The following is a 15,525-nucleotide window of genomic DNA, read 5'->3' on the forward strand; positions in this document are numbered from 1 at the left end:
CCCCGGACATTAACAAAAACAGCCCGACCATAACCCATTGCTCTTTCGTACGTACGGAATAGCAAAGGAAACTCAACCCGAACCACTAAATCATCTCGCCATGACTCAAACCCCACCAACACTATCACATGTTTCACAGAAAGTAGTATGCGAGCATAATAGTTCAAAAAGACTCTTGGTTCCTAAACCCCCCCACGGATCCTTTTACTCACCACTTTTTGTGATACACCCCTACCCCTGACTCGGAAACTTTTGGGTGATTCGCTTAAACGTGAGTGGAGAAAGAGAAAGTTTAAATCCTTCTCGTACGATCTGGTGCCTTATATGTGAAGGATCTTATTATATGTATATATCGTATTTGCCTTTATCTACGTGGGGCAAAGAGGGAAAGAGAGAAAGAGAGAAAGAGAGAGAGAGAGAGAGAAGATATGACCTTTTTTTTTCGCCACGTATTGATATGACGTTTTCTTTTCTTCTTAGGGGCGGGGCTTCTTCTCGACAACGCACAAACATGTGTCTTTCCTCATCTCTCTAAATCTCTCGTTTTCTTTTTTTTTCTTCTCTGGAAGCTTATGAGCAAAGGAAGGAGAAAAAGGGAAAATGCAGGGTCCTGACTCTATGCTATTTTCGCTACTTTATCCCCCCCCCAACTGCAGATCACATGGGGCTGAACCTAATGGTTTTTAGTCAGGTAGGTTTGGATTGCTCTTTTTTTTTTTGGGGGGGGGGGGGGAAGGAATGGAGTATCCCACAAAATATACATTAAGAGATATAACCTTTTTTTCTTCTTCTTCCTCTTACCCCTATGGGGATATCCGTCAAAGTATAAACTTATCCGAGCTCCTGGAAAGAAAGACACTTATATGCCAGTCCGTGTAAGCACTATACTGCTTCGATTGTTTATGTCGGTATTCTCGTCTAGGGTAGTAGATTTATTATACATTATGATTTTTCGTAGGCTAGAACAAAAAGGAAAGGCAAATAGTAAAAACTAAACGTGCTCCTCTTCACTCTCTGCCCGCCACCTATCTAACCAACGAAGTTCCCTTTTTGTACTCGGATGATTTGCACCAAGGACTCGTTCGTACAGTTGGCAACATCTCTGTATAAGAGACAAAGCCTCTCGGGCCCGTCCTTGATGCTTGAGAGTAAAGGCAAGATTACTCATGCCAACTAGTGTGAGGGGATGCTCGTTCCCGAGTATCCTCTTTCCTACCTCGAATACTTGCAGCTGTATCTCTTGTGCCTCGTTCCACCGCTCTTGCTCCGTATACGTCATCGCTAGATTCGTAAGAGTAATTAGTATTTTAGGATAGTCGTCCGGAAGTACTCTCTTTTCCATCTCTATTACCCGTAGAAGTAGCTCTTCAGCCTCTTTCCACCGCCCTTGCTCAGAATATATTGTCGCGAGGTTTGACATGTCAGTCAACGTATAAGGATCCTCGTCCCCAAGTATTCTCTTCCTTATCTCTAGTACTTGTGTCTGTAGCTCTTCAGCCTCCTTCCACCGCCCTTGTTCATAATACGTCGACGCTAGGTTTGATATGTTAATTAGCGTGTTAGGATGCTCGTCCCCAAGTACTCTCTTGCTTATCTCTAGTACTTGCACCTCTAGATCTTCAGCCTCCTTCCACCGGTCTTGATTTCTATACGTTGTTGCTAGGCTCGCTATGCAGGTCAGCGTATCAGGATGCTCGTCCCCGAGTCCCCTCTTTCTCGTCCCCATCAATCGTGTCAACAGCTCTTCCACTTCATTATAATGTCCGTCACTATCCAATGCTCTTGCGTATTTCCATACCAGATCTGACTGTTTGCCATCCTCTACTCCAGGAGACTTGTACGACAGAACGTACTTGGTATGCGGAAACAATCGTCTCCACTTACTCCTGTTCTGATGGTTGTGGTCTGGGAAGATCCGAAGTAGCTTTGTGATGGCATTTTCCATCTGCTCCTGAAACTGATTGTGCTGCTGAAGCCATTCCTGCAATGCACAATGAACCAGTCGGTGCAAGTCCAGTGCAGAATCTTCGGGCCGCCGAGTGACTAGCCTGTATTTACTGAGTACCTGTATAGCATTTTCTCTTTCTCGAATGTTTTCGTTTTCGAAGAGTTCAAACGGGATATCCTTGGAGGCTACACAGGCCGCAAGTAACACATATTCTGCTGCAAGCGCATGACTACGGCGGATCTCGTCGAGGGAGATGAATAGCGTGGTGGCCACAGGATCCTTTGCTCCCAACCTCTGTGGTCTTTCCCTTGATGGACTACTATCTGGTTTGACATCGTAGTCGTTTTGTGTCTTCAATTTTGATTGGTAACCCTCAAGTGATACAGCCGTGACATTGATATAAGCTGCTGCTTGGATAATCGCTAGCGGAAGATGTGAAAGCTCTTGCAGCAAAATCCTCGCTTGCTGCTCCTCGGTTGAATCGAAATTTTTGTCTCTGTTCAAGTAGTTCTTCAACATCTCCTTGGCGGAGTCTGGTGTCAGCTCCTGTAGCTCTATAAGCGCTTGTGATGCCATTTGCTCAGCTAGGCTGATTTCAGTTGTTGTAAACACGAAAGAGCATCGCGTGGATTGAGGTAGGTAGGCAGTCAAACCTACTCCCCCTGCTGACAAAATCTCACCAGCTCGTAGCGTGATGTCTTCTAGGTTGTCAAAGATCAGCAAGCAATGTGCTGTATCCTCTTTTTCGAGATGAAGTTTTACAAGCTGCTTTGCATCTGCCTTTTCGTCATCCCATCCAGGAATATTGAGCCTCTGGGCAATGCTGTAGTACGAACGTTCAAGACTTTCCATGTTGCTTGCATCCAACCAAAACACTGAGCAAGTCTTGATCTCCTCTCTTACTCTGTATGCAAGCTCTAGCGCCAGCTGCGATTTGCCTGTTCCGCCAGGTCCTACTATGGCCAATCTAGTTGTCGTAGTAGTATGGTCGTTGCTGACCAAATTTGCCTGTAGAGCGGCAAGCTGAGACTCTCGTCCGACAAAATGCTCGTTGCGGGAAAATGGAATGATGGAAGGTGTTCTGTTAGTTGCCTCGACTTCTGTTTGAAGTCTTCTCCATGCTTTTTCCTTCCCTTCGCCATAGTTAATCTGCATGGTTACACCTAGAAGTCCAAAAAGGCAGTACACAATGTCTTCCTGTTCAGTGGTGACGCGATTGTCGGCCCAATGCATTCGCTCGTGTAGAGAGAATTTGTCTAAGGGATGATTCCGCAGTGCTGCGAGCGGAATCTTAGTAATTCCATGCACTAGTTGTTCTAGGGAACTCTTATCCCCTAGCCTCTGTTCCTTGCAGGAGAAAAATTCCACCGATGCTGGCGCAATCAGCTCTTGGAGTGTCCAGCCTCGAGTGAACCACGCGCTTGCCCGGAAGGATGCCTCCCAGTTGGTGCTCTGTACTGTGTCCGTTGTATTGGATACATCCGATAAAAACACATAGCATTTAGTTGCTTTTCTGTACCAGCGAAACATTGAGTTGATCGCTCGCGAGAGCTCAAGCCTGTCCCATTTTTTGATGCAGCACGTGTCAATCCAGAAGTACTGGAGCTGGTCTTGGGCCGCCTGTTTAGCGCAGAACAGAAGCTTGCGATAGCCGACCTTCTTCTCTTTGTAAGTCTCGCTAGCTATGTCTTCAAAGAGAATTTCTGATTCCTCCCATCTGTGTGAAAGAATAGCATATGGTGGGACAGGCTTCCCGTGAAAGTCTGTTAAGAGGAGTCGGCCAAACTGATCAAAGTGAAGAAGTCGCATAACTGTAGCACGAGAAAATATAGTCAAGGCAGTGCGGAGGTGATGATGCTAGCAGCAGGCTATGAGGGCAGGCTTTTGAAGCACGAAGTACACAGGCGCTGGCTCAGCCCCGTAACCCCCACCTTCCGGTGAAGCGAGAAGCAAACAGCCGGATAAAAACTGCCCGTACCGCAACAGTGCAATAGACAAGCACAGTCCCTTTAATATTGATTTTTTTTGCTGTGAGATCCTGTTCATTCAGATAGAAAGGTCTAGTATTCATATCCAAGCCCCGCTTTCTTCTAGTCTATCCTGCAAGTGATATAATCTAATCGACATAAAACGAAATATGTGAAGCAAAACTTTTTGTCCAAAAAATCTACAAAAGGGTATTAATTACTAATGGTATTTAAAAAAAGAGAACCAGGATGAGATATATATATATGTATATTCACCTCACTCAGTGACAGAAAAGAAAGGAGAGACACAAACACATCAAAATAGGTGCAATTGAAAGAACATAAGGAAAAAAGGTGGTATGTTATTCCTAGCAACACAGCCAACCACGACGACCACGACGACCACCACACGACAAACAAGGGAGTGAGGTAAAAGGAAAATAGAAAGAGAAGATACACAAGGTCAGACGACCACCACCCCACAAAATCTCAAAACACTAGCTCATCCAAAGCCAGTGATGAGAAAAAACCCAAAAAGGTGTGGGCCAAGGCAACTGACTGACTATTGCAGACCAGTTTTCCGCCTTGTACAAGATGGGACCCTGCTCCCTTCTTTCCTTATGCCCCCATCACCATCCTTTCCCTCTTTTCTAGCCCAACACCCCATTCCTGCCACCTTTAACCTGATTTCCTCCCTGGGAGTTTTGCTCTCCTCTTTCCCTCCTCTCTTCTTCGCCGAAGGGTATGAGAGAAATAGAGTTTAAAAAAATAATGAGTGATTCAGCTATCTCACTCATCGCAATATAAAAAAACGTACATAAGGAATAAGTCCCCATTCCGGGTTCGTTAAGATGGCGAAAAAAAGCTTCTCTCAAAGATAGTAACGAGAGAAGATGCAAAAGGAGAATGAAATAACTTTGAGATGTGAAGGCACTAGGCCTCCATCCATGGAGAAAGTAGAAAGGAAAAGGACGCCAACGCCAGTTCAAGGTTAGGAAAAGGGCATCAATGCTAATCTCGTCTCGATCGCTAATGATAAATCAAGATTGTTCAAAAACAAGGAAAAATAACAAGTATTCAAAACACCAAGAGAGTCCTCATCTCTTGCACGCTTTTCACTTAACGCGACGACATGTGACGCATGCTACCGCTGGGCCTTCCAAGCGGCTGTGCGTACTTGGAGACGGGTACCATGTCAGAATGGAGGTCGTTGTTGCCGTTGCCTTCGACATCGTCATCGTCTTCCAAGATGCGTGTTGGCACAACAGGCACGTCGTGAGATCGGTGCTGTAGGCTTGACCGGTCTGGCGTTGTGCTGGCGCTGGCCATGGACATGGAAGTGCTGGACCTGTGGCTTAGGTCTGGGGTGGGGGGAATGCTTGATCCGCGACCGGGGCGGAGCATGCTCTCCTCATCACCATACTCGCTGCCAATGGTGGATTGGGTACGGCCGCCGTGCGACATTTGTCCGACGCTGCTGCGACGATCACTGTGGTTGTCTTCCTCGATGTCAGCGCGCTGGGCGAGTTGAAGACCCTCTACAGCTGCGGCGCATTGCTCGGAAATGTTGCGGATAATATATGCGATAGCATCGGTCTTGTCTCGGAGGACACGGTCAGCAACATCGACCATGGACTGGTTCGAGAAGCGCTTGGAGTTGCGTGCAGGGCTGTTGAAGAGACGGTGCTCCATGTCTGGTGAGACATCCTCGCCCTCAAGGTGCTTGCCTTGAGCAGTGCTTGCTCTTGACTCCTGGCGGCTGTCGACACCAGCTACACCACGAATGGTACCAACCTCAGACTTGTCCTTGATAGAACGGTGGGTAGTTGCCTGAGACTTGGTCTCGGCATCCTGGAAATGGTCCTCCTCGTCCTCTTCAGGTACATCATCGAAGCCAGCCTCGATGTAGTTTGACATGTCGTCCTGGTTGAGGGACTTGACAATGTGTTCCATGTGGTGGGTCTGGCCCTCGATGAGAGCACGGAGGTGAAGCACAACGCGTTGTGCCTCGTCGCGCTGGCGGAGGATAGCAGAGTTGGTGTGCTGAAGAGCGCTGAGCTCCTTCTTGTTCTTCTTCCTCTCACGCTCGAGCTCCTCGGCGATCTCTTGCTGGAGAACGAGAGCCTCGAGAGCATCGTCGCGCTGCTTCTCAGTGCCAGAGAGGCGGACAGTGAGTCTGGCAGCATCGTCCTTTTGCTGATCAATGAGGCTGCTGAGACGGCGGTTCTCACGCTTGTGGTTCTCAATCTTGACCTTGAGATCCTGGGTCTCCTTGGTAAGCTGCTCAGCGAAAGCCTGGAACTTGAGGAATTGCTGCTTCCAGCTCTCAAGCTCCTCGACCAAGAAGTTGTTTCGCTTGGTGACCTTGCCCAGCTCGCTGTCCATGCGCTGCTTGAGGTTGATAAAGTCGGTCCAAGCCTCTTGAGCGTCACGTGAGTATTGGTTGCGCTCGCGCACAATCTCGTTCAAGTGACGCATAGAAACCTTGGTCATGAGTGGCTTCTTGACGGAACCGCCAAAGATTGCCTTGACTCCAGTGTTTCGGCCCTAAATAAAATGTTAGATGCAGGCGAGACGGCATTGAATGGTTTGGTACTTACAAGCTTCTCACAAACGTGGTCCATGACGGACATGACAGAATCCTGAGACCACCAGTCGGGGTCTTGGATGCTCTCAACCTCGCCACGCATGACGATAATCTGGCCAGCGGGAATGAGCTTGCCACCACCGTAGGCTGACCGCAGATGCTGTGGTACACCTGTTGGTGCGACTTCGCCATTGAGAGCCTGGGTCAAGCGAGTAATCATCTTGGTCCTCTGGCCAGCCGAAAGAGCAGTTGGGGGACTTGACGTAAGCACAAAGTTACGGTCTAGATCGACAACCAGAGCATCGGTTGGGGCCGTGAAGAGCGAACGACATTCCGAGGTGACACCAAGAATGTACGGACCCGGCTCCTGGACCAGATCCTTGACGTGACGCGCATGAACTACGGGCACATAGAGACCGCTCCATTCGTACACCCTTACACAAAAGCGCACGGTCTCGGCTGCGACAGTGAGCATGGCGGGGTAGTGGCTCGTGAAGATGATGCGTCGGGTTGGTGACAGGGCAGCCTCGATGACACCCACAATGTTGGGAATTGACAAGCAGGTAAAGAGGGGCCACATGGCAAAATTCTGGAAGCCGGTGGGCGAGGAGGGGAATTGGTAGCACAGAGCATAGTCCTTCATGTCGATGCGGACCAAGTCGTTCAGGCGTGGTGCGGGGAAACTGAGGATGCGAGATACCTCCTCAGCGTGGAACAGGTTGGTGGCCTTGTTCCAGTGAATCCACATACCACGGAGGTAGTCGCCGAGCAAGTTGTACAGGGGATAGCGAGAGAGGAAGCTGAGGCAGTAGGGGATCCAGTAAGTCTCCTCTGGGTTGTCGTAGAAGTCGGGCTCGATTCGCTTTCGCAGGTCGCGAATAGTCTCGGCCCTCTTCTCGTCGGCGCGCGACCAGACACGGAGCGCAATACCATACAGAGTGTGAGAGGAATCCTGCTGCAGAACGAACGAGTGGTGTACGCAGTGGGGCTGGCTTCTGCCAGTGCAAATCTCGACATCGTGAGGGAAGCATGCCTGCGATGTGAATTAGCAGACTGAAGTGACAATGGGGGGGTATCGTGAGGCATTTGCAAACATACCCTCATGGCAGAGTGCAGAGACCTGGCAATCTCATTATCCTGTTCGAGCCTGGGGCTGCTTCCCAAGATCTCGGGCAGCCAGAAAGTTCCGACGGCACCCTTCATGTGGCCAATCTTGCCCTGAGCGGGAGCGGGAGCCTTGACCCATTGCGAGGGCTCTCGACCAACACCACAAACCATGTAGGCATGGGTGAGCGTCTTGGGGCTTCTGGCGCCCTGCTTGACGTTCAAGGTAGAGGGGAGCGGCTGGGTGATTCTCGAGTGGAGAGACGAAGTCCGGCTGGGGATGATGAGGCTGTGGTCGGCATTGTCTCTGGTTGGGGGACGCTCGCTGGCGCCGGTGCGAGGGCGCAGGCTCAGAGAGGGAGCCATTGCGAGAAGGTGAAGTTGGGTCCTATCGAGTTGGGCGTGGGACAGTGAAGAGGGAGAAGGAGGGAGTGGTTGCAGATGGGGACCAGTGTAGTAGTAGTAGTAGTAGTACTATAATGACAGTGAAGGACTAGGATGAACACATTGGGGAGATTGTGCCAGTTGAAACCGCAGAGCAGCAGTAGCAAGCCGGACGAAGACGAGAGACTGGGTTGAGTGAGCGAGGGCGGAGGCGTGGAGCAGCTTTACGCGACCGATGGATTGTGAGCTCAAAACCAGCTTGCTGCGGGTAGTAGAGGAGGGTGGCAGCCAGGGGGAAACATGGCTTTTGGGGACGGCCTGGCAAGGCGCGCGGACTGGATGCTGGGGGTAGGAGGGACGCGAGAACTAGACATGGGTGGCTCTCGCAAGCGTCGGTTAGAGGAAATGAAAGAAGCTTAATCCCTGCCTGGCGCAGGGCCGCTCTGGGGGGCACGGGCCAGCTTGCTGTCAGGGGCGGGAGGTCGTGGGATTAACGGCTGGCCTGTTTTCACGAGAGACGCCGGCGGCAACGGGTGCAAGGGCCGCCATCCAATCTTGACGCTGGGCTGCACAAGAGCATTGTACACACTAGAGCATTATCGTGGTGTTGATGAGGGCGAGGGCGGTGGTGGTGGTTGGGGCGCAGTGGGCAGGACAGGACGGACAGCGAGGACGTGGAGCAGCATTGCGGCGCCCTCTTGGCCGCCCACATCCTTCCTCGGAGTGGTGCCCGCCGTGACTCGGGCCGTCCAGGGATGGCAGCAGCAAAGGGTCGGATGGTGGCAAGAGTAGTGTGCAGTGTTGAAGCGGCCTTGTGCTGGATGCCGATTTGGGCCAGATTCGAATCAGGCGTGCGTCCTTGTGCACGACAGGCGCAGACAGCTGCAGTGTGCACACGTCTGGGTGGCGTGCATGAGCCCTGTTCCCGCACCTGCAGCCTGTCCATGCCCCTTGACGTGCTGGCTGGATTTGCTTGTGTATTAATGGCTGCTGCTATGGCTGCTGCTATGGCTGGTTACCTGCTGCCCCAGTGGGTGTATAGGCCGGCATGCTTACTCACGGTGTACACTGTTGTTGATACCATCCACCTACTACATAACAATGGCGCCCTGCCGGTCCTTTACGCACGCATTGCATCTGCATCGGCTCCACACTCCGATCCAAGCCCGCCGTCGACACGCCTTTTGTGCACCAGCGCTGTTGCTGCTCTCGTTGGTGTAAGCCGGCCTCGATCTGCGCCCTCACTGAAACGCTGGCCCTCGGCCGTCCATCGACAACCAGCAGACCGCCAGAGCAGAGCAGAGCACATCAGAACAGTGTAGTGCAGTGCAGCGCATGAAAGTCGCCGTCGCCGTCGCCGTCGCCGTCGCCGTATCGCAGTATCGCATTGTCGCGGTGCTGGTCGTCGCAGCTGCATGCCATGTATGATCAGCAGCCAGGTGGGCCTGGCAGCCCAAGTATTGGGCGCAGGCGTGGGGAATGCTCCGACGCAGATGCGCCAGCAAGAGGGTTCCTGGTCCGCATCCCTATAGTTCGGCCCAGGCGACCATTTCTGCGCACAATATCCTTCCCTACTGCTATAGCCTGTCCACGTATCGCCTCGTGATAGATACGTAATCGAGGAAGCTGTTGCGCTGCGCTAGATTGCAAGTCTCCCGCCGCAGTTCCCTTGGCCCAAGATGCAAACTCTGTCGGCCTACGCTAATCTGCGCCCATCGACGCCTCCATGGACCCGTCGCATCGTCGTCCTTCAACTACTCGCAGTAGCAGACGTGTAAAATTGTGACCTGCCCCCATCGCCCACCTCCCATTGGCTGCTTTTCCATCTGGCCTTGGCACCATCGCTGCCCGTATCGCGACTTCCGCGTGCTCTGCGCGTCTCTGCGTTTGCATCACGGCATCACGGTCCATCCTCTCAGCACGCCACCGGAGCCCTCCCGCCACACCTTCCCTGCTCCCTTCCGCCGCCTGCCATTGCTTGTAATCCCTTCCCCCCCCCCAGAAATGGACAACACCTCGAGTGCACCGCTGCTCAACGAGCTGTGCAGCGTTTGGTACGTTGTGATAATTCACTCCCCCCGATAGCGCTGATGATGCTCAACGGGAAACGCTCTAGAATGCTTGGCCACCCGCCCCAATCACCGCTGCACTTTGTTCCCGTCACAGTCGCCCTGGTAATTCACTGCTGACCCTTTCCCTGTAGCAATACCACACAGTTCAAATACCGCTGCCCTGGTTGCAGTGCGCGCACTTGCTCACTGCCGTGCTACAAGCGACACCAGCAATGGGCCCAGTGCTCCGGCAAACGTGATCCCACCAAATTTGTGAAAAAGTCACAGCTGCTAACACCTGCCGGCATTGACCATGACTTCAACTTCCTCTCCGGAATAGAGCGGGATCTCGACAGAGCTGACAAGGTTGCCGCTCATGCCTCTGCTGCCGCCCCCTCCGAGGGTCTGTCAAATCGCCAGCGCGCTGGTGTGCCCTATGCTAAACTCGAGGCTGCTGCTGCTGTCAATATCATCCGAGCGCCCCAGGGTTTGAGCAGACAAAGGGAGAACAAGTCGCACATGTCGGCCACAAAGTTAGTCGCCCCGGTTAAACCCAACATGTCCATAACACTACTGATCTGTATCCCCAGAAAAGTTTCTCGCAATATCGTATGGACAGTTGAGTGGATAGATGATGCGTCCAAGACGCGTGTGCTTACTCAGACCTCGTCGGTACAACAGATAAAAGATGCCCAGCCCTTTGCCCACTATGGCGTTAATAGCAAAAGCAAGAAACGGAAGCTCAACACTGAAACTCCTGCTACTACCATTCTTGAATCAACCCACTCACAGCAATATGTTGCGCCTGTTGCAGAGGATCAAGACCAGCCACTCCAACAGATCCACGTGGACGTTCCGATCAGCGACGCACAGTCGTCGTCTGTCCGAGGAGGAGCAACCCCTCCTCGGTCAGAAAAAGGACAAACCTTCAAAAGAGAAGCGGACGTGGCAGACGGACACCCTAGCGATAATGATCATGATGAGCCAAGCACCCATACCATGGGTCGTAGCGGGCAGCCCAGGTTTTTTCTACTAAAACCTCGCACGAGCACGAGCCGCCACGTACTCATACCACTTGATTACTCGTGTACACTCGCTGAAAGCCTACATGGCCAGACCATTCTCGAGTTCCCAACTATACATGTGTTTCCTGCAGATATGGATGAGTTACCCAAACAAGAGTTTATGCTAGAGGAAGAGTACGCCAAGCTGGAAGGTGAACAACAAAAGGAGTTTGACGAATTGATGGGAGAACTTGATCCTGAGATTTTAAAGAGATTGAAGGAAGGCGAGGATGGGATAGCCAAGAATGGAATAGGTAATGCTGAGGAGGAAGTTGACAGCAAGAAGATCCTGGATGTGCTCAAGCAAGATCTCGGCGGACGCTTGTGATTGTAAATGATCCAATCATATCCACGCTTGGTTAAAACAAAAGTCACTTGTTACATTGTGGAAGCGTCTGATCCCCGCTGCAATCATTAGTCAAGGTCTGGCATGAAGAAACAAGATGTTCTTTTTTTTTGCTCATCATGGTTGAGTTGACATGTCCACGCCCTCATGGATCAAGTCCATTATGCGCATTCGGCGCACACCTACAATCTCCAAAAAAAACAACCCACCCGCACCTGACTAGGGTCTACCTTGCATCACGGCGTGCTGTTCAGGATACCCCACTGCTGGACTACAATCGCGGCCCAGGCGTCCGCTTGGTTGCTTTTTTCTTACTAGCCAAGCACGACTCCCAACACGCGGACTTGCCTCCCGCCCCGTCACGTCACATTGCAAGGGCGTCACACCCAACGGCCCCGACGTTTCGACTATGCTGTACCTTATTGCTTTTTCGCCATGCTGTAATCCTCTTTCTCCATGCATAAGCATCTCTTTTCTTCCCTAATTCCGTCTTCGTGACGTGTGCTCATGCAAGCCCATCTCCAAGCGTCCAGCGCCCGTCTCCTTACCCTTTTCTTGTCCGTCTCTGGCGGGGAGGCGGACGTGCCGGTACCGACCCAGGGCCTCCTGGTTGCCGCAAGCGTACTACGCGCGCCCCACTTTTCCTTAAACCCCCAGACTCTGTCTCAGAGGCAATAAATCCCAACTGACTCTCCAAAACCCTTAATCTATGTCAGACAATTGAGTACATGACTTACCTGCACCGATGGATGGATTTGCCACCCTAGTCGCGGCGCACGGAAGAGCAGACAAAAAGTCATGACTATTGAACGTGCGAGGCGGATCAAGAACAGGCTGTGTGTGGGGGGGTTGCAGGCTATCAGGAGGGAAGTCGCCAAAACAAACAAGGTTTATCCCTTCGCGTACTGAGTTGGTGCAACAAATCCTACTCGGCTTTCTTCTCTGTCACAGGCATCCATACGCCTGCATTCTTTCTTCATGGTCCGCCTCAATATCTTACAGGCCGCTACAGAGTAATCCGCTATCCAAGACAGGTCTATGGCCGAGACGCAAGCAAGGTCTTTGCCTGTCCTTTGTTTTGCGAAACACGTTGCGCACAATACAATTCGGCAGTTTGGCTAATTTGCGAAGTCCCCTATCATTCATCGCTCAGCTACGTACCTGGTTCTGGTTTGTTTTACTTTATCGCTCCGACCGGGCAAGGTCCCCTCTTATATCATCCTTTTCGGAGATAATACCACTATACACATATGAAGTTTTCAACGATAAGAGATCAAATGAGGAAAGTAAGTTCCGGATGCAAACAAACGGTTGTTTGTCTTGGTCTTCAGAACTATCGCCTGCCAATATATTTGGCGATCTTAATACGTCGCTCTTATGCACTGGGTATGTCCACTCTGCTCTCTTCATTCGGTCGATAGTTGGAGATGCTTGTTACGTACGCAACTGCTTGTGGTTTGCGGCGCCATTCCCCTTTCCCCGACCGCGACTGGCTAGAGCACTGCGCCGCATCGCAAATCATGCCCTTGTTGTCTGGCGATCCAGACCTCTCTCCCCCCCAGGAAACGTGACAAGTAGACGTTACTTCGTCTGTGTATCAAGTTGCGCCACAGCCCCCGCTCTTTTCATGGCGACAAGCAAGCCATCGGAACCGCAGCCGTTTAATACTCCGACTTGCTATTGCAGCTGAAATGTCCACTCATCCAAGGTGATTTGTCTTGATGCTACTATAATCCATGCAAGGGGGCCGTTGACGACGTTTTTGTCTCTCTTTCCTGCGCATGAAACTGTAGGTCACACCGAAAAACCTCCCATCGTATCAGCGCACATCTATGGTTCGATGTATTATACGAGACTTCGTATTTTCTTGTTGTTACAGTTTTTCCTTTCCTAGGTTCATCCCCATACCAGCCTCACTAGGCATTACGAACACCGGAAAAAGTCCTCGGCATTTGGAATGCGCCGAGCAAGAAGAATACTTAAGAGAATAAAAAATTTCGCTAAAAGCAGAACGATGCATACCACTTTTTTGAGGGTTCATTCGAGAGAGTAGTTTACAGAAGGCTTTTGCTTCTGCTGTTTCCAACCACAAGAAGAAACGAGCATAATCAACTTTGTCTTACACGATGCTCAAAGTTATCTACAATACATAAAATACTTAATCCCAAGACTCGCGCTACGTCCTGTCACAAAGCACACTAAACCACCACACCTTACAAACTAAAGCAATAAGCACGCTCCCTGTTACATCTTATACGTAGTAGTGTAGAATACACAAGAAACCACTCCCCACTCCTACATCAACCAACCATTAAACAACCCCAAACCTGGAAATTCACAAACAAGCCCAAGTTATACACCCTCCAAGCCGCACCACTTCCCACGTTGCCCAGCACCAGAGCCAACAACCGCCCAGCAAGCACACATCCCAATAATCCTCCCCTTCCTTGTCTTACCAACCAACCCCCCAATAACAAACAGGGTAATCAGGAGTAAACCAAGCACCGTGTCGTGGCGAATAATGATGTAAACATATACAAGAGGAACGCGCGGATATATCCCCCCCTTCTCCCAACAAATCATCCGGTCGTTCCTGGGCGGGCGTTGGACGGTACTACTCTAAACCTTGTAAGCGAGGGGGTGTGGGATGCGGGGTGTGTGTGTGGATAAGTACTTGGGCTTACATCTAGGTGCGAAGAGAAGTGGGAGGGTTGTGTAGGGAGCAAAAGAGGAGTAAGGTTTGTGATAAGGTATGTGTAGATGTAGCATAGCAGGGTAAGGGCGGAAACGGGAGAACGCTGGGGACGGGTTTGTGAGAGTTGGGATCAGATCTGTTAGAGATGCTGGGGGGGGGGGGGGGGTCGGCATGTACCTTCTGTTTCTAGGTTCGAGTTGTGTAGGTCTTGAGTATTGTTTAGTTGAATAAAGGTAAACGGAATTTTTTTTTCTCGAGGACGAAGAAGAAAAAAAGAGAATGTAGGTATGAGGGCATGTAGATTAGAATTGTGTGTGTACGAGGGGAAATCGCATATCTTTCATTGCAATCATCCATATCTCTCAAAGTATATCTCTTACTTATATTCAACCCTCAGAAAAAAAAAGTTCCACATCTCTCATATACCAAGATCCATTCCACAGCGCATACCCTTACTGCACCACATCCAACAACCCCTTCGCCTTCAAATACTCTACAATCTCCACCACACTCTCCTCGACACTCTTCTTATCGCTCCTGATATGAATCTCCGGCTTCTCAGGCGCCTCATACGGCGCACTCACGCCCGTAAACTCTGGAATCTTGCCTTCGCGTGCTTTCTTGTACAGGCCCTTGGGGTCGCGCGCCTCCGCGACTTCAAGCGGGATGTCGACGTAAACCTCAACAAAAGCGAGGGGCGACTCCGAAGCATCGGAGGTGGCGGCGTGCAGGGCGCGGGCTTGCTCGCGATCGGCTTTGTAAGGGGAAATGAAGGATGTTATGGCGATTGTGGAGGAGTCTGCGAAGAGCTTTGCTACCTGTTATATTATTGCGTTAGCCCTAACTCCCATCCATTCAATTCTTTCCGTAGTAATAGCTGAACGGTTTTGGGGGGGAGGGGTAGAAGATTGCGCAAATACACACCTCAGCTATCCGCCTGATATTCTCATTGCGATCCTTCTCCGAAAACCCCAGATCCTTATTCAATCCGAATCGCACATTGTCGCCGTCGAGACGGTACGCCGCGAAACCCAAGTGCAGAAGGTGCTGCTCGAGCGCTGTGGCGATGGTGGATTTACCGGATGCGGAGAGACCCGTGAACCAGATTGTGAAGCCGGTTTGCTTGCGGAATTTGTTGCGCTCGCTGCGCGAGAGGGATGGGTGCCATGTGATGTTGCTGTGAGAAAGCGGGTTAGCGATGTCGGCGCGTAACTTTTTTGTATGGCGCGGGGTACTGATATGGTGGGGGAGGGGGGAGCTCACGTTGCCATTGTAGATGATGTCGCGACAAAGTCAGAATCTTGGGACGTTGAGGAAAAGGTAAGGAGTTTTTGGATTGATTGCTCAAATTGTTTGGGTGAGTGCGACCGGTGTGTTTT

At 51.0% G+C, this 15,525-nt stretch overlaps 6 protein-coding genes across 6 annotated transcripts; 1 reads left to right on the top strand and 5 right to left on the bottom strand.

Moving 5' to 3' along the window:
• Positions 1 to 991: 991 nt before the first annotated feature.
• On the bottom strand, positions 992 to 3,757 carry COCCADRAFT_39688 (uncharacterized protein; the record flags this gene model as incomplete). Its single annotated transcript, XM_007717491.1, has 1 exon — positions 992 to 3,757. One exon carries the CDS (start codon positions 3,755 to 3,757, stop codon positions 992 to 994), a length of 2,766 nt encoding a protein of 921 aa, XP_007715681.1.
• A 1,277-nt stretch (positions 3,758 to 5,034) lies between these two features.
• COCCADRAFT_7860 (uncharacterized protein) lies at positions 5,035 to 7,972 on the bottom strand (the record flags this gene model as incomplete). Its single annotated transcript, XM_007717484.1, has 3 exons — positions 5,035 to 6,462; positions 6,516 to 7,535; positions 7,601 to 7,972. 3 exons carry the CDS (start codon positions 7,970 to 7,972, stop codon positions 5,035 to 5,037), a joined length of 2,820 nt encoding a protein of 939 aa, XP_007715674.1.
• A 108-nt stretch (positions 7,973 to 8,080) lies between these two features.
• On the bottom strand, positions 8,081 to 8,335 carry COCCADRAFT_105033 (uncharacterized protein; the record flags this gene model as incomplete). Its single annotated transcript, XM_007717492.1, has 1 exon — positions 8,081 to 8,335. A coding segment is annotated over one exon (255 nt), but the record flags the coding sequence as incomplete, so codon positions are not given.
• Positions 8,336 to 9,994: 1,659 nt separating this feature from the next.
• On the top strand, positions 9,995 to 11,433 carry COCCADRAFT_29005 (uncharacterized protein; the record flags this gene model as incomplete). The annotated part of the gene is made up of 2 exons (XM_007717489.1): positions 9,995 to 10,044; positions 10,194 to 11,433. The coding sequence occupies 2 exons, from the start codon at positions 9,995 to 9,997 to the stop codon at positions 11,431 to 11,433; spliced, it is 1,290 nt and encodes a 429-aa protein (XP_007715679.1).
• A 437-nt stretch (positions 11,434 to 11,870) lies between these two features.
• COCCADRAFT_105001 (uncharacterized protein) lies at positions 11,871 to 12,029 on the bottom strand (the record flags this gene model as incomplete). The annotated part of the gene is made up of 1 exon (XM_007717493.1): positions 11,871 to 12,029. A coding segment is annotated over one exon (159 nt), but the record flags the coding sequence as incomplete, so codon positions are not given.
• A 2,569-nt stretch (positions 12,030 to 14,598) lies between these two features.
• On the bottom strand, positions 14,599 to 15,417 carry COCCADRAFT_7862 (uncharacterized protein; the record flags this gene model as incomplete). The annotated part of the gene is made up of 3 exons (XM_007717485.1): positions 14,599 to 14,964; positions 15,071 to 15,323; positions 15,410 to 15,417. The coding sequence occupies 3 exons, from the start codon at positions 15,415 to 15,417 to the stop codon at positions 14,599 to 14,601; spliced, it is 627 nt and encodes a 208-aa protein (XP_007715675.1).
• Positions 15,418 to 15,525: the final 108 nt, after the last annotated feature.

The sequence above is a fragment of the Bipolaris zeicola genome (genome assembly GCF_000523435.1).
Source record: "Bipolaris zeicola 26-R-13 unplaced genomic scaffold scaffold_182, whole genome shotgun sequence".
NCBI classification, from domain to species: Eukaryota; Fungi; Ascomycota; class Dothideomycetes; order Pleosporales; family Pleosporaceae; genus Bipolaris; species Bipolaris zeicola.